Below are 23679 nucleotides of genomic sequence, written 5' to 3'. Positions count from 1 at the left end.
TGCTATGTGAATTTTACCTCAATTAAAAAAAGAGTAACATACCTCCACCGGCAGTGAGGGTGGGCAAAGCACAAGCAGTACAGAGGGAAGAAGGAATAAACCCATGCCCCAAGTCCGCTCCTCAACAGTAATGACCGCCAACGGTTTCTTGTAAATCTGTCCAAAAAACATTGATGCTTAAGCTCTTTTTTTTTTTTTAACACAAATTGGATTGTATTCTACACACAGCTGTGCACCGTGCCTTTTCCCACTTAATGATATATTTTAGTGCATTCTCCATGTCAACCTGTGTAGTGCTGGCTCACTCATTTTAACAGTTGTGTAGTAGTATTTTATTGACTGAATGTATCTTAACCCCCTCCTGATGGATGGTTAGGTGGTTGATAGTTTGGGGCTGCTGCAGACAATGCAACTTGAAACATTCTTCCTTAAAGATCTTCGTGCACATCTGTACACACACATGTAGGAGAAACTTCTGAAACTGGAATTGCTGGGTGGTATGAACCATATTGTGACACCCCCCTAACCCCCCACCCCGCATGCGTATGTGAAACCCTAACCCCCAATGTGACTGTATTTGGAGACGGGGCCTTTCGGGAGGAAATTAAGGTTAAGTCAGGCCATGAGGATGGGGGTCTAATTTAAGCAGACTAGTGTCCTTGTAAGAAGATGAAGTGACACTAGAGATCTCTCTGTTTCTGCATGCGCGCAGGTTAGGACACAGGATAAAGAGGCCACCTCCAAGCCAGGAAGAGAGCTCTCACCAGAAACCAACCCCAGGGGCACCTTGGTCTTGGACTCCAGCCTCCAGAACTGTAAGAACATAAATTTCTGTTGTTTAAGCCGCCCAGTCTGTTACAGCAGCCCGAGCAGACTGGCACACTGGGTCGAAGGACATACGCAGTTTTAATTTGACAGGTGGCACCCACATCGTGCTGCAAAGCGTGTGCTCCACTTCACATGCCCACACATGTGAGCAGGATCTGTTCTCCCGTACCCTCACCAGCACCGGATACTGTCACACTCTCATCTCGTCAATCTGAGAACACAAACAAGGCACGTATTTGAATGAATACTTAATGTTGAGATTCTTCCAAATGCATGTGTGACCTTTAATGAATGACTTTCTTATCCTTCGTCTCCATCCCTGGAAGCCCATCAGGCGGTCGGTATAACACGAAAGCTTGTTCAACCCCGCAGGGATGTGGTGTCAAGTAACGCTCTTCTTCACTTTCAGTTCCTCTTGCTTCTTCCCTAGTTCATGAGTTGAAATGGCTCTAAGAGAAAGAAAGCTAAGAGAACATTATTGGGGGGCGGGCATCTCTCATGTTTGGTAGTAAGATATTTTATTCACAGTGACTTGGGAAAATGAGCTATAGTTTATATAACATTATAGAGGAACATAAGCGCCCACGGGAGTCAGATTTTCTCAAGTGCCTGATGACAATGAGAGGTGGAGCTGAACAGTTTTAAACCAGAAGTGGGTCTTCCGTGTGTGCACAGCACTGAGAGAAGTAGGGCCCAGAGGATGTGCACTTTTCCTTCTTTGAAATATGTTGAGCTAGATTCTCCTCCACCATCCTTCTTTCCTCCTTCTCTCACATGGGATTCCAAGGATGTGTCACCAGGAAGCTCTGCTCCAAGGGCTCCCAGGTGGCCCATTCAAGTTCTGCATCCCTCAGGCCTGTCTTCCAGGACCTGCATTTCAGACAATGGAAAAAAGATTTGGCTACAATGACATATTGGCTAGGAAACGCACACATACACCTGTGGACCATAGGACTGTGAACAAGGCCCCTGACATGTCTCTCTGTACCCCAGTGTTAAATGTTGGTGAAATGAATGAATGAATGAATGAATGAATGGCCAAGACACTAAGTAGTGAAGTATTCAAATGTTTCATGGGAAGGGTATTATTTTGGCCAAGAGGCTGAGTACACCTTTTGATCTTCATAGGATTCAAAGTCATGACCTTGTAGCCACATTGGCAAGATGTGTGGCTTGAACAATCAAGCTGACATGGCTTTAGTGTCATCTGTGAGAAATTGTAATGTTTTACACACACACATACAACATACAACAACTAATTACCATTTAAGAAGCTAGACAGAAACGATATTTTGTAACTCACTGGTTTTCAGCCATCAACTCACAGATGTTGATTAATCATTGAACATTCATTGTGGTTGTGCATTTTCATGTCCAGTTTTAGAACTTTGAACAAGGGTCAGTAATCATATGTTGCTGTGCTCACAGTCCCTCACTAATTACCGAGAGTGAATAACTGTGTCTCAGATGTTCTCTAGAGCCCTAGAAGAAAAACGACTCTCAGTAGATCTTAAATTTGTGATATAGGCTAGTTTCAAAAGAGGTCAAGGGCTACCAGTGTGACACTGCTCCACTTTTAGTAAGGGATAATCTGGGCAGTTTCTACCTGTGGCACCTGATGCGTGGCCTCCCCGAGCTCTAGCTGTACTTTCTGACTCAGTTTTTCTTGCTTTGTAATGGATTCTGTCCATTTGTCCTCAGTCTGCAAATTTTCGGTTGACTTTTTTTCACTTCCACCACACAAATATGGAAATTGCCCCCCATCATTTTGGCTGCACTTTTCAGAGTCTATTACACCATCCCAAAACTCCAGGGTAACTCCATACCTTAAATTATTTGATTTTTTTCTTGAATGAAATGCCTTTTAGGCTAGATACACAATAACAATAAGGGGAAAGGTTGGCCCCCTTTGTCTTGCATTTTACTTTAGAAAAGGCCCTTATGGCTTGGCTCACACATGTCTGGAAACAAAATTTGCCTTTCTGCTTCTCTGTGATGCAGTCAAGTTCAAAGCATTTACTTCTGTCTGTAGCAGCTCTTTTGTTGAATATGCATACCAGGAAACCTCCTGGAGGGGGGTGAGGTGGAAATGAATAGACTAGGGTGCCACTTGGACAGGGAAAGCAGAGCACTGAGTAAAGGAGTTAAGTGCTGAAAAAGTGATTTCCTTTGCAAACCATTGACATTTGAAGTCACATGGGCTATTTTATTTTGGTGTGTATGTGTTCTGTGTGTGTGTGTGTTTAAGTGACATAGAGTAAAACACATTTTCAAGGGGCTGACCCGGTGGCTCAGGCGGTTGGCGCTCCATGCTCCTAACTCCGAAGGCTGCCGGTTCGATTCCCACATGGGCCAGTGGGCTCTCAACCACAAGGTTGCCAGTTCAACTCCCGCAGGGGATGGTGGGCTGCACCCCCTGCAACTAGCAACGGCAACTGGACCTGGAGCTGAGCTGCGCCCTCCACAACTAAAACTGAAAGGACAACAATTTGACTTTAAAAAAAAAAAAAAAAAAAAAAAAGATCGAGGTGTGGAAGTGGGGAGAGCCTTTAAAAAAAAAATTTTTTTTTCAAGCAGTTCAGAAGGGTATAAAATGAGAGGAAAGTCTCCCTCTTTTGTGGATTTCTAGTCTCTCGTTTCACTCCCCAGGCTTCTGTCAGTTTCTTGTATACCTTTTTAGACGTATTCTACATTTGTGTACATATACACATAGATACACACACACACACACACACACACACACACACACACACACACACACACCACTGGTAGCATATTGTAACACTGCTGTCCACTCTGTTCGCTCTGTTTTGTATTTCCATAATAATATATTCAATTCAACAAATATTATCGGGCATCTGGTAGATCGCGGATCCTGGTCTAAGTACACAGGAGAGAGCAATGAGCAAAACAAACTGTGTTATTTTCTATTGCCGAGTGACAAGTCACCACAAATTTAGCTGCTTAAAACAACAGACATTTATTATCACTCAGTTTCCGTGGGCCAAGTGTCTGGGCACAGCTTAGGGGCGTTCTCTGCTTCAGCTTCTTACCAGGCTGCAGTCAGAGGTCGGCTGGGCTGCATTCTCATCCGGAGGCTCAACAGGAGAAGAATCTGCTTCCATGCTCACTCCATTTGTCACAGAAATTCGTTTCCTGTGTGTGGAATGAGAGCTTTGGTTTTTTTACTGGCTGTTGCTCAGAGGCCCTCAGTTCCCAGGGGCTGCCCTCAGGCAGTTCACGGCAGCGGCCTGCTTCTTTGAGGTGAGCTGGAGCGTGGGAGTCCGCTAGCAGGACGCAGTCTTATATTAGGGAACATATTCAGGGGCATGCCACCCCATCACTGTGCCATATGCTATTGGTTAGAAACAGGTTCTACCCACACTGAGGGGGAGGGAATTACACAAAGATGTGAACACACCAGGAAGTGGGGATGAGGGGACATCTTAGAGTCCATCCATCTGCCTCACACACCAAGGACCTGCTGTCACGCAGCTCATGGTTTAGTGGGGGAAGATGGACAACAGAGGAATAGACACATAAATGTTGGGTGCTGCAGAAAAGGCTAAAGCAGAATGATAAAGCTGGCTAAATGGAACAGAAGTAAAGGAGCATCGTTCTAGAGGATGGCAGTCGGGGGAAGGCTTCTTGGGGCAGCGACATTGGACCCGAAGGAAGTGGGGTGCCACAGCCCAGCTGCGGACAAGCAAGTGTGCAGCCCTGCCTGTGAGCATTGGTGACTTCTGTAACAGTGAGCCGGCCAGTGGGGCTGGACCTATTGTCAGGGAGTAGGACCTGAGGCCATGGAGTCCGATCAGGTAGGTCCTTGTGGATGGAAGGATCTCTGAGAGATGCATGGCTGTTGGAAAATTTGGGGCCTAGGAGTAACACTGTTTGGCTTATATTGCAAAGGGTCCCATTGTTCCCGGGATGAGGGCAGACTGAAGAGAGGCATCAGTGGAAACAAGGAAACCAGTTTGCAGCTGTTTTCATGATCTTGACAAGAAGCAATTCTTGTCAAGAATTGGTTTGGACCGAGGTGGTGCTGATGTGTTTCCTGGAATGTGCACAGCTGTAGTCTGAAGGTGCAGGCTGCAGCACCCACTGATGGAGAAACGGATGTGTGGGGAGAGGAAAGGGAGATGTTACGGGTGATAGCAGGGGTTTTGGCCTGAGCTACTTGAAGAATGCGGTCACCATTTACTAAATGCACAAGACAGTGAGTGAGAGGAATGGGTTTTAGCAGCAAAATTCTAGAGTTTGACTTTATACATTTTAAGGAAAGCGATAGTCGCAAATTTGTACTTTTAAAAGTTCACTCTGGGTGCTGTGAAATGTTGGATCAAAGGGGTTAAAGTGCGAGCACTCTGAGACCAACATTTGGAAAGGTGTGGGGGGGAGCCTAAGCAGGAAGTGATGGTGGTCAGGCTCAGTGGATAGCGTGGGAGTAAAGGGGAGTGAATGGGCCTGAGAAGGTTCTGGAGGTGAAATAAGGAAGGTCTGGGCCTTGTCTGAATGGAGGAGGAACCGTTTTGTTGGGGGAAGATCATACTTGTCTAACAGGCATAAAGCAGAAGGTGACTCCCAAAACCAGAACAATAGTGAAATCGTGTTTTCCACAGGGGCTCTGGAAACTTCTTTCATGACAAAGTGTCTTAGCTCAGGCTGCTATACCAGAATACAACAGACTTGGTGGCTTATGAACAACAGAAATTTAGTTCTCACAGTTCTAGAGACTGGAAGTCCAAGATGAGGCATCCACCATGGGGAGATTCTGGTGAGGGCCCTCTTCCGGGCTACAGACCACTGACTTTTTGTTTTGTCCTCACACGGTGGAGAGCAGAAAGGTAGCAAGTTCTCTCGTGACGCTTACAGGGGCACCAATCCCATTCAGGAGGGGCCCATCCTCGTGACCTCATCTGACCCTCATCACTTCCTAGACCATCACACTGCGGAGTAAGGTTCAATACATGAATTTTGGGAGGACATAAACATTTAATCCATAACATTCTGACCCTGGACACCCCAAATTCATGTCCTTCTCACATGCAAAGCACATTCATTCCATCTCCAATATACCAAAAGTCTTAACTCATTCCAGCATCAACTCTCAAGTCTGCAGCCTAAATCTCATGTAAATACCATTTAAATCAGGTATGGGTGGGACTCCTCTCCAGATGTGAACCTGTGAAGCCACACAAGGTATGTGCTTCCAAAATACAATGCTGGGACAGGCAAAGGACAGACATCCCATTCTAAGAGAGAGAAACAGGGGAGAAGGTAGAGTGATGCGTCTCAAGTAGGTCTAAGATCTAGCAAGGCAAACTTCACGAGATCTTTAGGCTCCAGAATAATCCTCTTTGGCTCCATCCATCTCTGCCCTCCAGGCTCATTGGGGCAGAAATCTCACCTTCCTGACCCACTGGGGTGGTGGTCCCACCTCTGCTGAGGTGGAGGTAATGCCCCAATGCTCTACTAAGCAGGAGTCAGCCGCCGGGGCTCTGCCAGGCAGCCCCATACCCACAACTCCTGGCAGCCCTGCCCGTACGGCTCTGGACAGAGGCTGTCTGGCCTGTTGGAAGATAGGAAATGGCCCCCTCTTTTGAAACCAAGGAGGGAGCCCTATTGAAATCTGAATCGCCTTTGGGGTCCTTCGTGCTTTGTCTTGAATAATAGTGCACAGTTTCAGCCAAATAGCTCTATGGTCTCATCCTTCAAAATCTATGAAGTCTGATAGCCTTCCTTCATTCCTTCTCATCTTCTCCTTCAGTTCAAACTGGAAGTTTTCTTCCTGGGGTGGCTGATTAATCTGTGGTTCACATCCATACTCATTTTCCAATGTCCCAAATGGTCGCTTGGCTGTATCCTTAGCATTCTCATTTTTTGCAATACGGACAGGCGAAGAATTTTCAAAATCATTCAGCTCTGCTTTCCTTTTGCTTAACAATTCTGTATTTAAGTCCTTTCTGTCTCCTTGAATTTTACTGTAAGCAGCCAAGAGGAGCCAAGCCATACCTTCACCACTTTTTTTGAAATCACTTCAGTTAAATATCCAATGTTATTACTTACAAGTTCTACCTTCCACAGAACAATAGAACACGAGCACAATTCAGCCAGGTTCTTTGCCACTCCATAACAAGAATCACCTTTCCCCCAGTTTCCAATAACATGTTTCTTATTTCCACTTGAGACATCACCAGAATGGCCTTTACCGTCCATGTTTCTATCAACCTACCGTTCACTACTTAGGTGTTCTCAGAGAAGACTGAGGCTCTCTCTGCAGTTCTCTTTCTCAGCTCTCACCGGAATCACCTTTGAGGGTCCGTTCATGGCAGTGTAGGCTTTTTCTAGCATTGTATCTCCAAACTCCTCCAGTCTGTACCCATTACCAAGTTCCAAAGCCACCTCTGTATTTTCAGATATTTGTTACAGCAGCACACCCCCCACTTCTCAGTCCCAATTTACTGTATTAGTCAGGGTTCTCCAGAGAAACATAGATATATAGATATATAGATATATGTATATATAGATATATATCTATATATCTATATATATAGATATATATATAGATATATATAGATATATATATATATATGATGTATTCGGGTTTAGTATATCTAATATAGATGGAGATTCGTATGGAGATTTATTATGAGGAATTATGCACGCCAAATCTCAGGATCTGATGTCTGCAAGCTGAACACCCAGTAAAACTGGTGGTATAATTCAGTATGAGCCTGAAGGCCCGAGAACTAGGGACACCAGTGGTGTAAATCTCAGTCCAAGGGCAGGAGAAGACGAGATGTGATGTCCCAGCTCAAAGAGCAAGACAGGAAAATAGGAGCAAATTCCTCCTTCTTCTACCATTTTATTCTAATTCAGGCCTCAGCCAATAGAAGACCCGTCCACATCAGATTCAGATGCTGAGCTCACCTGAAAAAATCCTCACACATACACCCCAAAATAATATTTAATCTGGGCACTCCGTGGCGAGTCAAGTTGACACATAAAATTAACCACGATACCAAATAACTCTTCTTTGAGGAGAAGGTCTGAACTGCATTTCAAGTTACGTAGGTTCTAGTAAGAGAATATTCTGGAATAAGTCTTTGGCCTTTGTCTTCAGAAATGGAATTTCTCTACTTGGGCTGTTGAATAACTTGACAAAAGCAGTTGTGGGTTAGCATTTCTCAGGCAAGACCATCTTATTTGGAGTCTTCTCCCTCATCCACAGACTGCAACACAGGGATAAGTTAGAAAGAAACGGTATGATGAGGAGTTACTTGGATGCTGGATCTTGCCGGAGTTTCTGGGCTCTCTCCAGAGAGTGGCTGCCCGGGACCCATCACCTGCTTTGCGTGCTCATGGCCGAGGATGCTACTTGCCCTACAGCAGCAAAGATGGCAGAAGGAGCTGCCTTAATAACCTACAGGAAACTTGGCTCTGAAAAATTATGAGAAGATGCACCCATTCTGGCAGTGTTTCATTTTTATTGTCATTAGGCTAGAAGCAATTCTCTGTGGGGGCTTTAGCTGCCACCAAGGTCAAAATCTACAGAAACACCACTTAAAACAGAGAAAAGGCAAACCTCTAGAGATAGAAAGTAGATTAGTAGTTGCTTGGGGCTGGGGTTGGGAAAGGGATTGACTGCAAATGAGCCCTAGAGATCTTTTGGGGGTTGAAAATATTCCTAAATTGGATTGTGGTGATGGTTGCACAACTCTTACTAAAAATCATTAAATTATACACTTAAAAAGAGCAAATTTTACAGTATATAAATTATACTATAAAGCTCTTAATCTCTCTCTCTCTCTCTCTCTCTCTCTCTCTCTCTCTTTCTCGCTCTCTCTCTCTCTCCTCCCCTCTCTCCCTCTCTCCAAAGATCCCAGAATGGTACACAACTTGGACACTTTTGTTTCTAAAACAGGAATGATAGAAACTCTGTCCAGAACAAGGTACAGGCTTCCACATTGCCTATTACTTTGAAGTTTCATTGAAAAAAAATTACCCTACTTGGAATCTTTGTATTCATTTCATTAAGGAAAAAAAAAACATGGTACAATGATGTATATTTTGTGCAAAAAAGGGAAAGTTTCTAAATGGGGCCTAAGCCCAAGATATTAATTGATACCTGGAAAAAATGTTTCATAACCAGAACACGGAAAACACTAATAACTATAACTATATATAGACATACATATACATATACATATACATATATATATGTGTATGTATATATATATATATATATATATATATATATATATATATATACACCGTGGTTCCCTGAAAATAAGATCTAGCCGAACCATCAGCTCTAATGCGTCTTTTGGAGCAAAAATTAATATAAGACCCAGACTTATTTTACTATAGTATAAGACTGGGTATAATATAATATAATATGAAAGTCCGGGTCTTATATAAGACCAGGGCTTATACTAATTTTTACTCCACAAGACTCATTAGAGCTGATGGTCCGGCTAGGTCTTATTATTGGGGAAACATGTTTTATATATATATATATTAGTCATGGTTCTCATAACTCTGGAGTGGAATAAAATAATCACACACTGCCTAAAATTTAATTATAATGACAAAGATTATTAATACCACATAGTAGTATGTATGTACTATTATACCGTTCTATTTTATTGAAGTTAATAAATCAATGAGATATTTACATTTCAGACAAAAAACTGCATATTTATTGGAGAAAGTGAATACATTTTCGGGTATGTAAAATCCCCTACTGTTTCACTTTAGACTGGATTGTTGAGGAAACTTCCAGAAGAGCTACTTTATGATTCTATACCATGGTACACATTTAACACTCAGTTACAATGTCGTATCATCTTACACACAACATATATTCCTGCCTCAGCGTCTTTGCACGTGCTGTTCCCTAGGCCCGACCGGTCATTCCCTGGATGGCCATGGTCTGCTGCCTCACTTAAGTCCCTGCTCAAATATCGCTTCCTCAGAGCAGGCTTCCCTGATCAGCCCGTCTAAAAATAACAGTCACCATCCCTGTAGCCTGCTTTCTTTTTCTTCATAGCACTTAACCATTGTCTGACCTTATACGCTTGCCCTCCCCACTAGAATGTAAGCTCCATGAAGGCAGGGACTTCATCAGTATTGTTCATTGCTGTGTCCCCCGATTCTGGTACATAATAATTGCTCAAGACATATTTGTTGAATTAATTGAATGAATTGCAATTTGGCTTTAAATATTTACCTCTTTTGCCTCCCTAACCAGACAGTAAATTCATGGAAGGCAGCCAAAGGCCCTGGTTGCTTATTTAGCTTTTCTAAAGCAATTATAGCTCCATTCTGTGTGGCTGATAGACGTTCAGCCCAGATTTCCTGAATGAATGCCCTGGAACCCGAGCGTGTTACAAGGCTAACCAGTCTGCACCCCCCACAGGACAGCAGGAACAGGAAGGTCTGGCCTTTCAGCCCGCACTTTACAAAGTACTTTTATGAATATTAACTCATTGATCATTTTGCCAATACTGTGGTAGTTCCTAAGGTTTGCCTGAAGAAACGAGCACTTGGATACAACAAATGTTAATTTCTGGCACGTACTATTACTAATTTTGAATACTTTTCTTGAGGGGGGTCTTAGATGTCAGTGGCATTTAATGTGTTCTTGGACATCTGAAAAAGTATTTGAAAAGACCGAATCACATTTAAAATAAGTAAAAATAAGAAAGACTATCGTGATATAAATGTGTGCCTGGAGGGATTTTTGGAAGAGTGTTTAACAGTCTTCATGGTGGTTATTTCTAGATGGTGGAACATTGAGGTTTTTTTGTTCAGCTTTCCGTTTTTCTTTTGAATTTTGAAAACAAATTGGAAGTCGTCAAAAGAAACCTATTTCTATACAACGCTTTATTTTTGTTTGTCGGTGTGAATAGCACAAAAAAATACCACTACTCATTTTCCTGGCTGTGTAATTCTCAGTATGTAGCAAATTTCATTCTGAGAAAACTCTTAATACTGATTTGTAGTGAAGCACCAACAAATACAATGAACCAAATTCTGAAGGGTTTTGCTTTTTGGTATGTTTTCTGTATTTATGGTCATGTTATTGTCTCAGCAAGAAAATCGAGCAATGCTTCGTGTTTGAGTTTTTCATCATTTGCCAAAAAAACTTTCCAGGATATTGAGCTCCCAAAATATAAGGTAAATTCAAGCGCAGGGACTTGCTCTGTACTTTGGACTAACCTTAGAGGGCACCGTGAAATGTGCTCCTTTTTCCTCATGTTTTAAAACACTTAAAATTCCCTTGTCTTTTTTACCTCAGGGATCGGGAAGATATGCAAATAACCACCTTGTGGAAAATCTCTACCGATGCCAACAACACGGTCCTCATTTTGGGCTGAACTGGCTTTCCTGTTAATTCTGAACTAAGGGCTTTCCAAGGGTGCGGGTGCACCCTAGGGCGAGCGAAGTTTCGTTACACACCCAGCAGCGCGTGTGACCCTGTGCCTGTGCATCCACGCGTGTTTGTGTGCGTGGCTGTGGAAAGTAGGTTTTGAGCCCATGGCTGACGCACTCAACGAAGACGCGCGTGCAGCCATGCAGGTGGGCGCCGGCTTCTCCAGTCTCGGGTGGGCTGGGGGATCCTCCGCCCCCCCCTGCCGCCCCCCACGCAGGCCAGGGCGCGGCCGGACCGGCGCAGGGAGCACGGCGGCCGGGCGGCGGGGAAAGCAGCGCAGCCTGGGCCCCGGCAGGGTCCTGTGCACGTGCTCGAGGGGTGGGGGGACATCTCCTCCCTCCTGGAGGTGTGCTGAGAGCGGAGATCTCGGGACAGGTCAGCAGAGCCAAGGAGATCCCGGAGGCCCCTGGGTGGGGGAGGGCACAATGGGCGGGGCGGCGCCTCCCACAATCCATTCCCTGCGGAGCTGACGGCGACTTCCATCCGGCATCACCCAGTCTCAGGGACACCGAAACCGAGACCGGGGGTGGCGCGCGCGTGAGGGGCATCCGGATGCCCAGGTACGTGAGGCTCCTTCCCCAGGAGGCGCGAGGACGGTTAGGCCGGGCGGTTGCGGCCTCCAACGCGACGCGCCACGGTCTCTGTGACGCGCGACTAGGCCTCCGGGGCTGACCCGGCGGTGCGGCGGGGGCGGGGCGAACGCGGGAAGGCGGGGCGAGAGCGAGGGGCGGGGCGGGGTGGAGTGAGGCGGAGCGAGCGGGGTGGAGCCGGCCGAGGCCCCGCCCCCACGGTCGGAAGAGCGAGACGCTACGGAGCAGGCGCGTCCCTCAGCTCCTGCTGTTGCTGCCGCTCGCCCTTCTCTGGAGCCGCCGCTGCGGCCGCCATTTGCACGGGGACCCCGGTGACAGGGGCTCGGCCGAGGGGCGGAGGGAGGGGGGAGGGTCCGCGGAGCCCCCGAGGGCGGGAGCGACGCCGCCGGCGCCGTCGGGCTCCCTGCGCGACCGCGCCGCCCGTGGCTGGTCCGGAGCAGCAGCGCAGCAGCAGCGGCGTCGGCAGCAGCCACAGCAGCAGCAGCCGAGGCCGGGCGTGCGCCTGAGGCGCGGCGGCGGCGGCGGCCCTGCGGGCGGCCGGGAGGGGCGGAGGCAGCGGCCGCCGCCGTTTGATGGATCCGAGGATCGCCTGGTTCCAGCCAGAGCAGCTCGGACCGTCCAACAGTCTGTGGATGCAGATCTGGGAGACGACCCAGGGGCTGAGGAACCTGTACTTCAACCACCACTGTCACAGCAGCGGCGGCGCGAGCGGCGGCGGCGGCAGCAGCACGGCCACCGGCGGGAGCGGCAGCAGCACCGGCAGCCTCGGCGGCGCGGCCCCGGCCCCGGCCCCGGCCCCGGCCGGCATGTACCGCTCCGGGGAGCGCCTGCAGGGCGGCCACGCGCAGGCGGCGGAGTCCCGGGACTTCCTGCCCCTGGAGACGACCAACAACAACAACAACCACCACCAGCCCGCGGCCTGGGCCCGCCGGGCCGTCGGGGGCCCCTCGGCGTCCCTGTCCCCCTCGGCGTCCCCGTCTCCGCACTCGTCGGCCGCTGTCCCCGGCGCGGAGCCCGCCGACCCGACCTCCGGCAGCAGCAACAAGCGGAAACGCGACAACAAGGCCAGCACCTACGGACTCAACTACAGCCTGCTGCAGCCCAGCGGAGGGCGGGCCGCGGGCGGCGGCCGGGCGGACGGCGGCGGGGGCGTGTACAGCGGGACCCCGTGGAAGCGGAGGAACTACAACCAGGGAGTCGTGGGGTGAGTGGTGGCCCTGCGGCCTGGGGCCCGGCCCTTGCACACGCGCTGCGGGGCACACGCCCACAGCAGGGAGACGGGGTGGGGGGGCGAGCGAGGCCACCCCCTTCGGCCGCCTTCGTGGCTGCTTCTCGGGCCTGATGGACATCCCTCCATCCCTCCGCCATGCACGCCTTGCCCTCTAACCCCCCTTAACGGTCCACACCTTCCCCCTCTCCCCTTGAGCCACGCACGCCTTTTCTGGACACCCACACTCTCCCCTCACCCCCCTTAGTCATCCACACGCTCCCTCTTAATCCTCCACAGCTTCCCCGACCCCCCTTAACCATCCGTTCTTTCTTTCCATCCCCCTCGGTCAAACACACCTTCCCGGATTCCTCTTCCGGCCTTCACCACCTTGCTCCCATCGTCACACCCCGGGATGGGGTTGCTTAGCACGGGAAAGGCACTCATTCCCTGAGAACAATCCTGTGTTAGTGCCTTTTGGTGGAAGGACCTGGAGGTGCTTTCCTTGCCAAGAATAGAAACTTCCAGAAAGCTCCTCCCCCTCCCCCAATCCCAAACAGAAATCATCAGCCTTGTAAGGCTTTGCCTGCTGTTGACCCATCTTATATTTTTTATTTCAAAAAAATTGCCTGTATTGGCGATGCCTCGTTCTGTGGGGAGTGAGGAATGGGGCGACAGCTAAGTTTAGGCTGGCAGAGGTGGTGAGGTCTTCTTCTGAGGCTGATAGAACTTTCTAGGAGTTCATGGTCCTTGGCCCCAGCTTCTGTCTGTAAAGTTGTCATCCTGGCAGAGACAGCCAGTGCTTTTCATTCTAGGGGGTAACTTTATGCTAATGAGTGATTATTGCACCACGAATGACTGTTTAAAGTTCAGCTGTTACAAAATGCAGTTTTACCTGACCCCTTGTGAATTAGGGACACTTAAGCAAGGAATGATTTCAGCTAGACTTCCCTTCTGGAAAAGCCCCTGTGCTGGAATAGGTTACTGAATCTTTTTTGTTTTTTTTTGTTTTTTTTTGGGGGGGGGGCATGTTTTTGTTTGTGTGTGTATGTGTTTACTCTGAGTATGGAGAATGAGCTTTCAAAATGCTTTTCATTTTTCAGACCCTGTTTTACGATGGGGCTACAGCAGGCAAATGAAATGACTATGTGTGATCCTCTGTGAAACCTTTTCTTAGATTCACTCATTCAGATCTGCCTGCTTTGGCAAGCAAAGACAATTCTGGACCTTTTTGAAGGTCTGGGTAAAATGAGTTGGTGGGTTCCGTCTGCTTCTAGTGGGCTGGTGTGTGCTATATGCTACTATTGCAGCTCCCACCTTTTATGGATAATGCAGTCAAGCGTTTTAGGACTGGCACTGGGGTTCGTGTCAAACCTGCCTCACTCTCTGGAGGTGAACCTTGTAGGGTTGAGTCCTCTGTTGCTCAGCTTCAAGGGCGCTCTCCATGGTCATCACGATTTAATAAAGGGCTCATGGTTCCATCCTGTTAGTATTTCCAAGATGAGGCTTAAACCTGTGGCGTAGTGACCAGCAAATTGATATTGAGGGGTTCTGGGAGTTAGTTTCATTTCACAGGAATAAGCTCCAGTTAAGTAATCACTGTCAACTCAAACCTTGAAGTTCCCTAATTTCGTTTTACCGAAGCTTCTGCGTCTGGCAAAAATACATTATAAATCCAAAATGCTGGCCGCCTCTCTTTCTGATAGATTAGAAGCTGCCCTGTGCTCTACTTGCTATTTGTTGTCGAGGACACTGTAAAAGGGTCACATTTGAACTTATATAGAAGCAAGATAGTCTTGTTCCTGATTCAAATATTGCATTGCCCTCAAAGGGATTAAGGAGAGGGATTTCTATTTCCCAGAGGGATTACTGTTTAAAAACTGATTGTAAACCTGTGTTAAAACTGCTTATCAATTTGTCAGACTTTCCATTCTTTTGTCTCTTCCTCTAGAGCATGTCAGCAATTAAAAATTTTTTTATTTTGTTAAGCGGTTCCTAAGAGAGTTTTTGTAAGAGTGTCTGGGTGCTTAAAAATTCTTGTTTTGATTTAAGGATCCTTATTGCTTGACTCTTACGTAAGTTTTGCTATTCTTTTTTAAGTTTTGCTATTTTTAATACAAATATTTAAAAAATCTGAATTCAGAGGCTGTTACACTATTCTGAGATGAAATATAGTAAAGTTGTTACCAACATTCTAAGTGCTGGGCATGTGACTGACACGTAGCTAATAGGTTAACAAATTGTGGTGGTCCCGGCCCCTGAACTGAGAGTCCAGGTAGGGAAAGGCGAGAGACGCACATCAACAGTGGACTAGGACAGTGGCACAGTTGGATGCACTCTCTCACGTCTTGTATCTCTCAGTGTTGTCGGCTTCAGCCAAACTGATGGACTTATTGCCTGAACACGCCACCGTACGGTTCAAAATCCTGACGTCTCCACTGCCCCAGTTCTTGATGTTTTTGGTTCCTCTGAACTCTTGAAGTACGTGCTTCATGCTCTTGGTAGAGTTTGCTTATGTTTACTTTTCCTTTGATGGGTATGTTTCTTCTCACCTGCTAGATCACTAGTTAACAGAGGAATTTCTTAAATGTAGAGGAAGATATTCGGATTTCATCCTGAAGTCTTCATAGCCCTGTTTCAAAATTAAACTCGCCAGGGCTCACCATTACAGCCTCCTCCCTGTACCCACAGGCCCAGGGAGTTTGTTTGCTTTCTGTTTCTTTTTTTTTTTTTTTTATTGGGGAAGGGGAACAGGACTTTATTGGGGGAACAGTGTGTACTTCCAGGACTTTTTTTCCAAGTCAAGTTGTTGTCCTTTTAGTCTTAGTTGTGGAGGGCGCAGCTCAGCGTGTGGTTGAGAGCCCACTGGCCCAGGTGGGAATCGAACCGGCAGCCTTTGCAGTTAGGAGCATGGAGCTCTAACTGCTGAGCCACCGGGCCAGCCCACTTTCTGTTTCTTTAAAAGTTGCTTTTACACTTACTCGTTTTCCTGGGATTTGTTTCCCTCCAAGGCTCGCTGTGGTGTAGGAAGCAGTCTGCTTGGAGCTCCTTCTGGGTGTCCTTGAGAACGAGCCATAAGCCCCCTTCTTTGCAAAGGTTTCATTGTTGATCACCATGGCGAAATAAGTGATGACAAAAGTAGCAAACACAAGAAACTTACAGAGATTCAGAGTCCTTGGTTGGATGGTTGGAGCCCCAGAGGCTTCTTGTGAAAGGTGCTTGGTGCTTGTCCAAGCTCATGAGGAAAGGTTTGCGTTGGCCACGCTGCCAGATCTGGAGATATTTTTTTCAAGGCTTGGATGACTTGTTTAAAATAATGTTTTGGAGTACACATTTGACTGTGGGACATCAAGAAGACCCCATGGGGACTCTTGGGTTTAAGGAATAATTTCTTGAACTGGGGTGGTGGCGATGGGACAGAAGAATGAATGTGAGTGGCACTTCAAAGGAAGGATGGCGAGGATTGGGATTCGTGTCATGGACTTAGTTACCACCCTACAGCCTGACCTTGAGTGACGGGGGAAACCTTGGTATTATTGTTGAAACGAGGATTGGGACTGTTGGTTTGGAGCAGAAGGTACGGTGAGGGTTACGTGGAACTGTCCAGCAGGGAGCTGCAATGTGGGGGCTCAGATGTAGTTGTGTTCACTGCAGTGGGCCAGTGTCCTTCCGTCTGTACAGTGTGCCCTCTGTCACAGGAAGCCCAAGATGCTGGCGCTATTCTTCAGCACTGGCATTGTGGCCTTTTCTGCCGATTTCTACACAGTGTGACCGGTGGGGTTGCTGTTAGTGCTGGGCTCCAAAGCGATCAGCGCTGTAACATGGAATGAGAGAATGTAGAGGCCTAATTCTACGTGCTTGCTCTTGGAATGATTTTTGTGCATTTGCAAGGTAGCCACAGTCATTCTTTAGTGAACTAGAACCTTCAGGTTATTGAATTTGGCAGCGTTGGGTACTGAAATGTGCTTTCAAGAAGACATTAATGTTTCTGCAGTGTAGATTCTATACTAACAGTATAAATCGTATTTGAGAATTGCCCCAAATCTATACCGTGTTCAACTAAGTTGCTTTCAGGCCACAACTCAGCTTCTGTCCACAATCTGGGAGTTGTGACCACTGTCACTGGTAACCACTGTCAGAATCCTTGGCATTTCAGTGTGGAATCTTTTTCAACTTCCATTAAGTTTTTAGCTGTTGAAACAGTGAGTGAATAGAGCGTTTTGGAGTCTACCTGGATTCACACAGAAGGTTTAGTATATTGCAGGAAAGGAAGGATGCGAAGGGATAAGAAAAGTCTAAGGCTGGGGGTTGGTGTGTTAGCACAATCCTGGCCGTACTGTGCTGCATGGCCTTACATCACAGCTTCCTCCATGAAACCCCTACGATGCATCCTAGTGTTAGGAGTGCACAAGGGTCCATGGGAAGAAAATTCAGGGGCACCCTTGCTGATAACTGGATTGCTCAGATGGTTGGGTTTGATACTCTTTTACCTGCTGAAGCTGAGCAAATTTAAGCCTTTTTTTTTTCGAATGGAAAATAGAAAAGCAAGCTGGTGTATGATTTCACTCAGCTTACTATTCTCCCGTCTGTTGAATCCATTAGAGTAACATTTAGTGGAGGAAACTATTTCAGGATCACACCCACGGCACTCGAGACCGTACCGTGTATATTAATCACTTAGCACGCATAGGTATGGAGTAATTTTGCAAGGGTTGTAGGCCACAGAGGATGCTTATCTGAAGAATTAGGGTCCAGCTTGAGAGATTCAGAGGACCGTCAGTAGAATGTTCTTTCTACCCCTCAGAATATTCACTAGGGGCTCAGAACCCCTACAAAGGCTGCAAATTCACTTTGCCATTTTTTAAATGACCCAGAATTATTTTTTTCTAAGTTAATGTTTATTGAAGGTGAGGATGGCCTTATGCTAGACTTTTCGTTAATTTGGACCCAAACAGCAGGTGATACATTTATTTCCACTCGGTAAGTTATGGATGACATAAGAGACTTTGGTATGCTCAGGGCTTAGGGCCATATGGAAATTTGAGTTAAAGATTTTGGGGAAAAACTCCACGTGAAGCCGTTTATGTTGTGCATTGGCTCCATATTTGCTTGAACCATTTAAAGTATGAAAAAAAAATCTTGCCGTGTGCATAAGGTGTCATGTAAGTATCAGGTACCTAAACTCAGGAATTCTAGTGCAAACCTTGCTTTCCGCTGAAGTAGTTTGAACAGTGTGTAGAAACCTGTTTTCAAATTGCTCAATAAAATCAAAGTGCTCATGGTGGCCTTTTTGTCATGTTCCAAATGCTTTGTTAAACCTTTCCTTTTTGTTATATTAACCTACTCATGCATAGCCCCATCTAATTTTTTTTCTTTTTCTTTTGTAATTCAGATTCACAGAAATTTGCAAAAAATAGTACAGTGAGATCCCGTGTTCCCTTCACCTAGTTTGGTGCAATGATAATATCTTACATAACTATAGTTTAATATCAAAACCAGGAAATTGACATTATTACAATCCATAGCCTTATTCAGATTTCACCAGCTTTATATACACTCATTTGTGTAGTGTGTGTAAAATTATGACTTAAAAGGGCCTTAATTTTCAAGTTTTACTTTGTTTTTATTCTTAGCAGTATCATTCTAACTTTTTGTTTTATCTTTGAAGTAATTTGCAGTATTTCCATTACATGTCTTTTTCTTAGAAACTAGTATAAAGTGGAACCTTATTTTCATTTTCTAAAAAGATACAAAACGATAACTGCAAAGTGGCTTTCAAAAGTTCAAGTCCTGCTCTATCGTGTGTTGTGAATAAACTTTCTTTTCTGTTGGCTCTGTTTGGGGGAGTAAGCCTGTGGTTAATGTTGTTTGGTGGTGGTAGTGAAGTTATTTTACAGTATTTTTACATCCGAACAATGCTTTCAGACTGTAGAATAAATATTTTTATCTGCAAATCTATTCTAGAATGAACTGTGTTTCATTGGAATCAGTTTCTGACCTGAGAATGGGACTTGATCTCTTATTCTTCCCTTACTAGCTCCTTGTAGTCACTGTTTTAATTTTATCGAAATAACGTAACTTTTTAGGACCATTAAAGTATTGTAAATTTTTGCCAAAACAGGAATATGAATCCATTAGGATAGTGGTTGTAGAGTTTTACAAGTTAATTTCTAGTCATTTGGATTTAATAAAGTGTTAGGTCTTTGATGAGGTTTGAAATTTTGGTGTCTTTATTCCCTGACGTTATTCACTCTTTATTTTCTTCTTTGTATGAGGTGTCAATACCACTCTTCCTTAGAATACTGGTTTTTAAAATCAACATATACTCGTATTTTACATACGACTAATGAATGCTAATTGTCAAAATCTAGAAAATACAGCTAAACCAAAGGAAGAAAAATATAGCCCCTCTAGTACTACTACCAGGATATAGCTACTCTAAATAGTTTTAGACTTTTTAATGTGTGCGTGTGTATATATGTGTGTGTATGTATATGCATATATATAATTTCCTTTGTTCTTTTTATCAGTATGGGCTCCTACTGTGGGTATACTTAAAAATGTTTTTTCCAAGTTAAAGAATTTTTAAAAAAAAAAATCACCTCACACCTGTTAGAATGGCTCTTATCAAAAGGACAGGCTGTAACCAGTGTTGGCGGGGACATGGAGAAAACGGAATTCTTGAGCATGCTGGTGGAACTGACTGTAAATTGGCTGAGCCACTATGGAAAACAATATGGAGATTCCTCAAAAAATTCAAAGTAGAACTATCATATGATTTAGCAGTTCCACTACAGGGTATTTGTCTGAAGTAAATGAAAACACTAACTCAAAAAGATACCTGCACCCCCATGTTCATTTCAGTAGCCAAGACATGAAAACAACCCAAGTGTCCATCAAGGGATGAATGATCAAGAAAACGTGGTGCAGATTTCTTCTGCTGCCGTGACTAAGTGGAAGTGTTTTGGGAGTCGCTTTCTGGACTCTGGGTGGGGTCGCCCCCCCCCCCCCCCCGTCCCTGTCCCCCCACCACCTTGCCCTCCAGCAGTTTTACCGCATTCCACCCACTCCCAGTTCCTTCTTGGACCCGGCATCCATGCTTTATGGGGGTACAATTCTGTGCCCATGGAATCCCTTGGTGACCAGGACCTCAGTCCTGGGCATGAAGTTTGACGGTGGAGTGGTGATGGCAGCAGATGTGCTGGGCTCCTACGGCTCCTTGGCGTGTTTCCCCAACGTCTCTCCCACTATGCGAGTCAACAACAGCTGGGTGCTTCTGGAGACTACGCTGATTTCCAATGTTTGAAGCAAGTTCTCAGCCAGATGGTGATTGATGAGGAGTTGTTGGGAGATGGGCACGGCTATAGCCCTAGAGCTATTCACCCATGGCTGACCAGCGCCATGTACAGCCACCGTTCCAAGCTGAACCCTGCGTGGACCACCATGGTCAGCAGAGGCTGTTCTGATGGAGAGAGCTTTCTGGGTTGTGTGGGCATGCTTGGGGTAGCCTATGAGGCCCCTTCACTGGCCACTGGTTTTGGTGCATACTTGGCTCAGCCTTTGCTGCAAGACATTCTGGAGAAGGAGCCAGGGCTGAGCCAGATGGAGGCCCCAGAGCTGGTGGAACGCTGCATGCGAGGGCTGTACTATTTCGAGATGTGCATTCTCATAACGGTTTCAAATCGCCACTATAACCCAAAAAGGTATTGAAATAGAGACCGCTGTCTGCAGAAACCAATGGGGATATTGCCCACATGATCAGTGCCTTTAAATGAAATACATGTGGATTATCTAGAACTGAAGTTGTACCCTTCTTCCAGCTTTGAACTCGGCTGGTTCAAAGGTAGACTTCCCAAAAAAAGCATATATGCATGTGTGTGTGTGTGTGTGTGTGTGTGTGTGCGCGCGCGCACATTTTTACATACATATATTTGTCTGAAGTAAATGAAAACACTAACTCAAAAAGATACCTGCACCCCCATGTTCATTGCAGCATTATATACAGTAGTGGATGCCAAAAAAAATGTATACACATTTTAAGAAAGGAAAAAACTATTAAAATTGTAATACTCAATATATACCAATAACAAGATGAATACAAGTCACGTTTGACTTCTGCAATTACAAGAGATGCTCAAAGTGGTTTCCATCAGCGTAATTTTAATACAGTTTTTTTCTTAAAATGTGTATACATTTTTCTGGAACAGTGTGTGTGCACGCTCGCGCGCACACACACGCACAATGGAATAGTATTCATCCATAAAAAAGAATGAAATCCTGCCATTTGTGGCAACATGGATAGATCTTGAGGGCATAATGCTAAGTAAAGTGAGTCAGACTAGGACAGATGCCGTTGGATCTCACTTACATGTGGAATCTGAAAACATTGTTAGATTTATACTTAAGTATTTCCTTTTTTTTTTTTTTTTTTTGATGCTAATGCAAATGGTCTTGCATTTTAAATTTCAAATTCCAATTGATTCTTGCTGGTGTATGAGAAAGCAGTTGACTTTTGTTTATTAATGTTCTGTATCCTACAACCTTGCTACAATGGCTTATTAGTTCCAGGAATTTTTTGTTGTTGTTTCTTTGGGATTTTCTACATAGATAATCATATTATTAGCAAAGAAAGGCAGTTTTATTTCCTTCCCAATCTGTACCCTTTTCATTTCCTTTTCTTGTATTAATGCATTAGCTAGAATTTCCAATATGATGGTGAATAGGAATGGTGAGAGCAGACATCTTGCATTGTTCTTAATTAGTGGTAAAACATCTCCTTTCTCGTCATTAAGCATGATGTTCACTGTAGGATTTTTGTATATGTTCTTTGTCAAGTTGAGGAACTCCCATTTCAGTTTGCTGAGAGCTTTTGATTGGGTGTTAGAGTTTTTTCAAGTGCTTTTTCTGTTTCTGTTGATATGATCATAGAATTTTGTTCTTGAGCCTGTTGATTACATAAATTTATTTTTGAATGTTGACCTCTTGCATACCTCGAATAAATCCCACTTGGTCACAGTGTAGAATTCCTTTTGTACATTGTTGGATTCAGTGTGCTAATATTTTGCTCAGCAGGTTTACATTTGTGTTTATGAGAGATACTGGTCAGTAGTTTTTTTCTTGTAATGCCTTTGTCTGGTTTGGGGATTAGGAAAGTGCTGGCTTCATAGAATGAGTTACAAAATATTTCCTCTGCTCCCGTTTTCTGAAGAGATTGTAGACATTGAGATAATTTCTTCCTTAAACCTTTGGTAGATTTCACCAGTGAACCAATCTGGGATTGGTGCTTTCTGTTTTAGAAGGTTATTATAATAGTTATTGATTCAGTTTCCTAAATAGGTATAGGCCTATTCAGATTGCGCTTTTCTTTTTGTGTAAATTCTGGAAAATTGTCTATTTCAAGGAATTGGTCTATTTCGCCTAGGTTATCAAATTTGTGGGCATAGAGTCATTCATAATATTCCTTTATTATCCTCTTAATGTCCATATGCCCAGTAGTAATGGCCCTTCTTTTATTTCTTATATTAGTAATTTGTATCTCCTTTTTTCCCTTGGTTAATCTGGGTAGAGGTGTATCACTTTTATTGGTTTTTTTCAAAGAATCAGCTTTTGGTTTCATTGATTTTTCTCTGTTGATTTCTTTTCATTGATTTTTCTCTATTGATTTCTTTTCACTGATTTTCACTAATTTTAATTATTTATTTTCTTGTCCTTACTTTGAATTTAATTTGCTCATCTATTTTTAGTTTCCTAAGTAGAAACTTAGATCTGATTTTCAGATCTCTCTAATATTTGCATTCAGTGCTATACATTTTCCTCTAAGCATTCATTGCTTTCCTTGTATCCCACAAGTTGTTTTTTTGTTTTGTTGTTGTTGTTTTTTGTAGTTTCAAGTGTAGAAAACTATAATAATTACACATCTACACCCTCACAAAGTTATAACTCCCCTCCCCAATTTACCCCTCTGACATCGTATACAGCTGTTACAATTCTACTGATTCTATTCCCTATGCTGTGCTCCACATCCCGTGACCATATATATGTATATATATACACACACATATATTTCATTACACTTGACATTCCATATTATTCTGCTTCAGGTGTACAGTGCAGTGATCAGGCATCTACACTGTCCGTGAAGTGGTCTCCCTAATAAAACAAGTGCCCATCTGACCCCCTACAAAATCTTTACAACATTATTGATTATATTCCCCAAACTGTATTTCATATCCCCGTTGCTATATTGTGATTACTAATTTGTACTTTCAAATCCCTTTACCTTCTCCTCCCATCCCCACCCCCCTCCCACCTACCGTGTTTCCCCAAAAATAAGACCTAGCCAGATAATCGGCCCTAATGCGTCCTTTGGAGTAAAAATTAATATAAGACCCAGTATTATATTACATTACATTACATTACATTACATTACATTACATTACACCCGGCCTTATAGTAAAATAAGACTGGGTCTTACATTGTTTGCTCCAAAAGACGCATGAGAGCCGATTGTCTGGCTAGGTCTTATTTTCGGGGAAACACAGTAGGAACCCTCAGTTTTTCTTTTCTCCTATATCTCTGAGTCTATTTCTTTTTTGTTTGTTTGTATATTCTGT

General features: G+C 44.7%; 1 protein-coding gene, 1 long non-coding RNA gene and 1 pseudogene across 5 annotated transcripts in view; 2 read left to right on the top strand and 1 right to left on the bottom strand.

Moving 5' to 3' along the window:
• Positions 1-551: 551 nt before the first annotated feature.
• On the bottom strand, positions 552-15805 carry LOC141567517 (uncharacterized). Its single transcript, XR_012490201.2, has 3 exons — positions 13426-15805; positions 3882-3984; positions 552-1698 (listed from the first exon to the last, which is right to left on the bottom strand). It is a non-coding gene; the product is annotated as an uncharacterized LOC141567517 (long non-coding RNA).
• Positions 12295-23679, top strand: part of TENT4B (terminal nucleotidyltransferase 4B) — a 46465-nt gene continuing 35080 nt past the window's right edge. For all 4 annotated transcript variants that reach the window (XM_074314925.2, XM_074314926.2, XM_074314924.2 and 1 more), the window contains exon 1: positions 12295-13063. In XM_074314925.2, the coding sequence (XP_074171026.2) occupies positions 12432-13063 (632 nt within the window). In that variant the 5' untranslated portion in view covers positions 12295-12431. The remainder of the gene's footprint in view (positions 13064-23679) is intronic.
• Positions 16478-22191, top strand: LOC109447698 (proteasome subunit beta type-4 pseudogene; annotated as a pseudogene).

The sequence above is a fragment of the Rhinolophus sinicus genome, chromosome 8 (genome assembly GCF_057876585.1).
Source record: "Rhinolophus sinicus isolate RSI-liver-muscle chromosome 8, RSI-T2T, whole genome shotgun sequence".
Classification (NCBI taxonomy): domain Eukaryota; kingdom Metazoa; phylum Chordata; class Mammalia; order Chiroptera; family Rhinolophidae; genus Rhinolophus; species Rhinolophus sinicus.
This window is presented reverse-complemented; position numbering and strand designations above follow the sequence as displayed.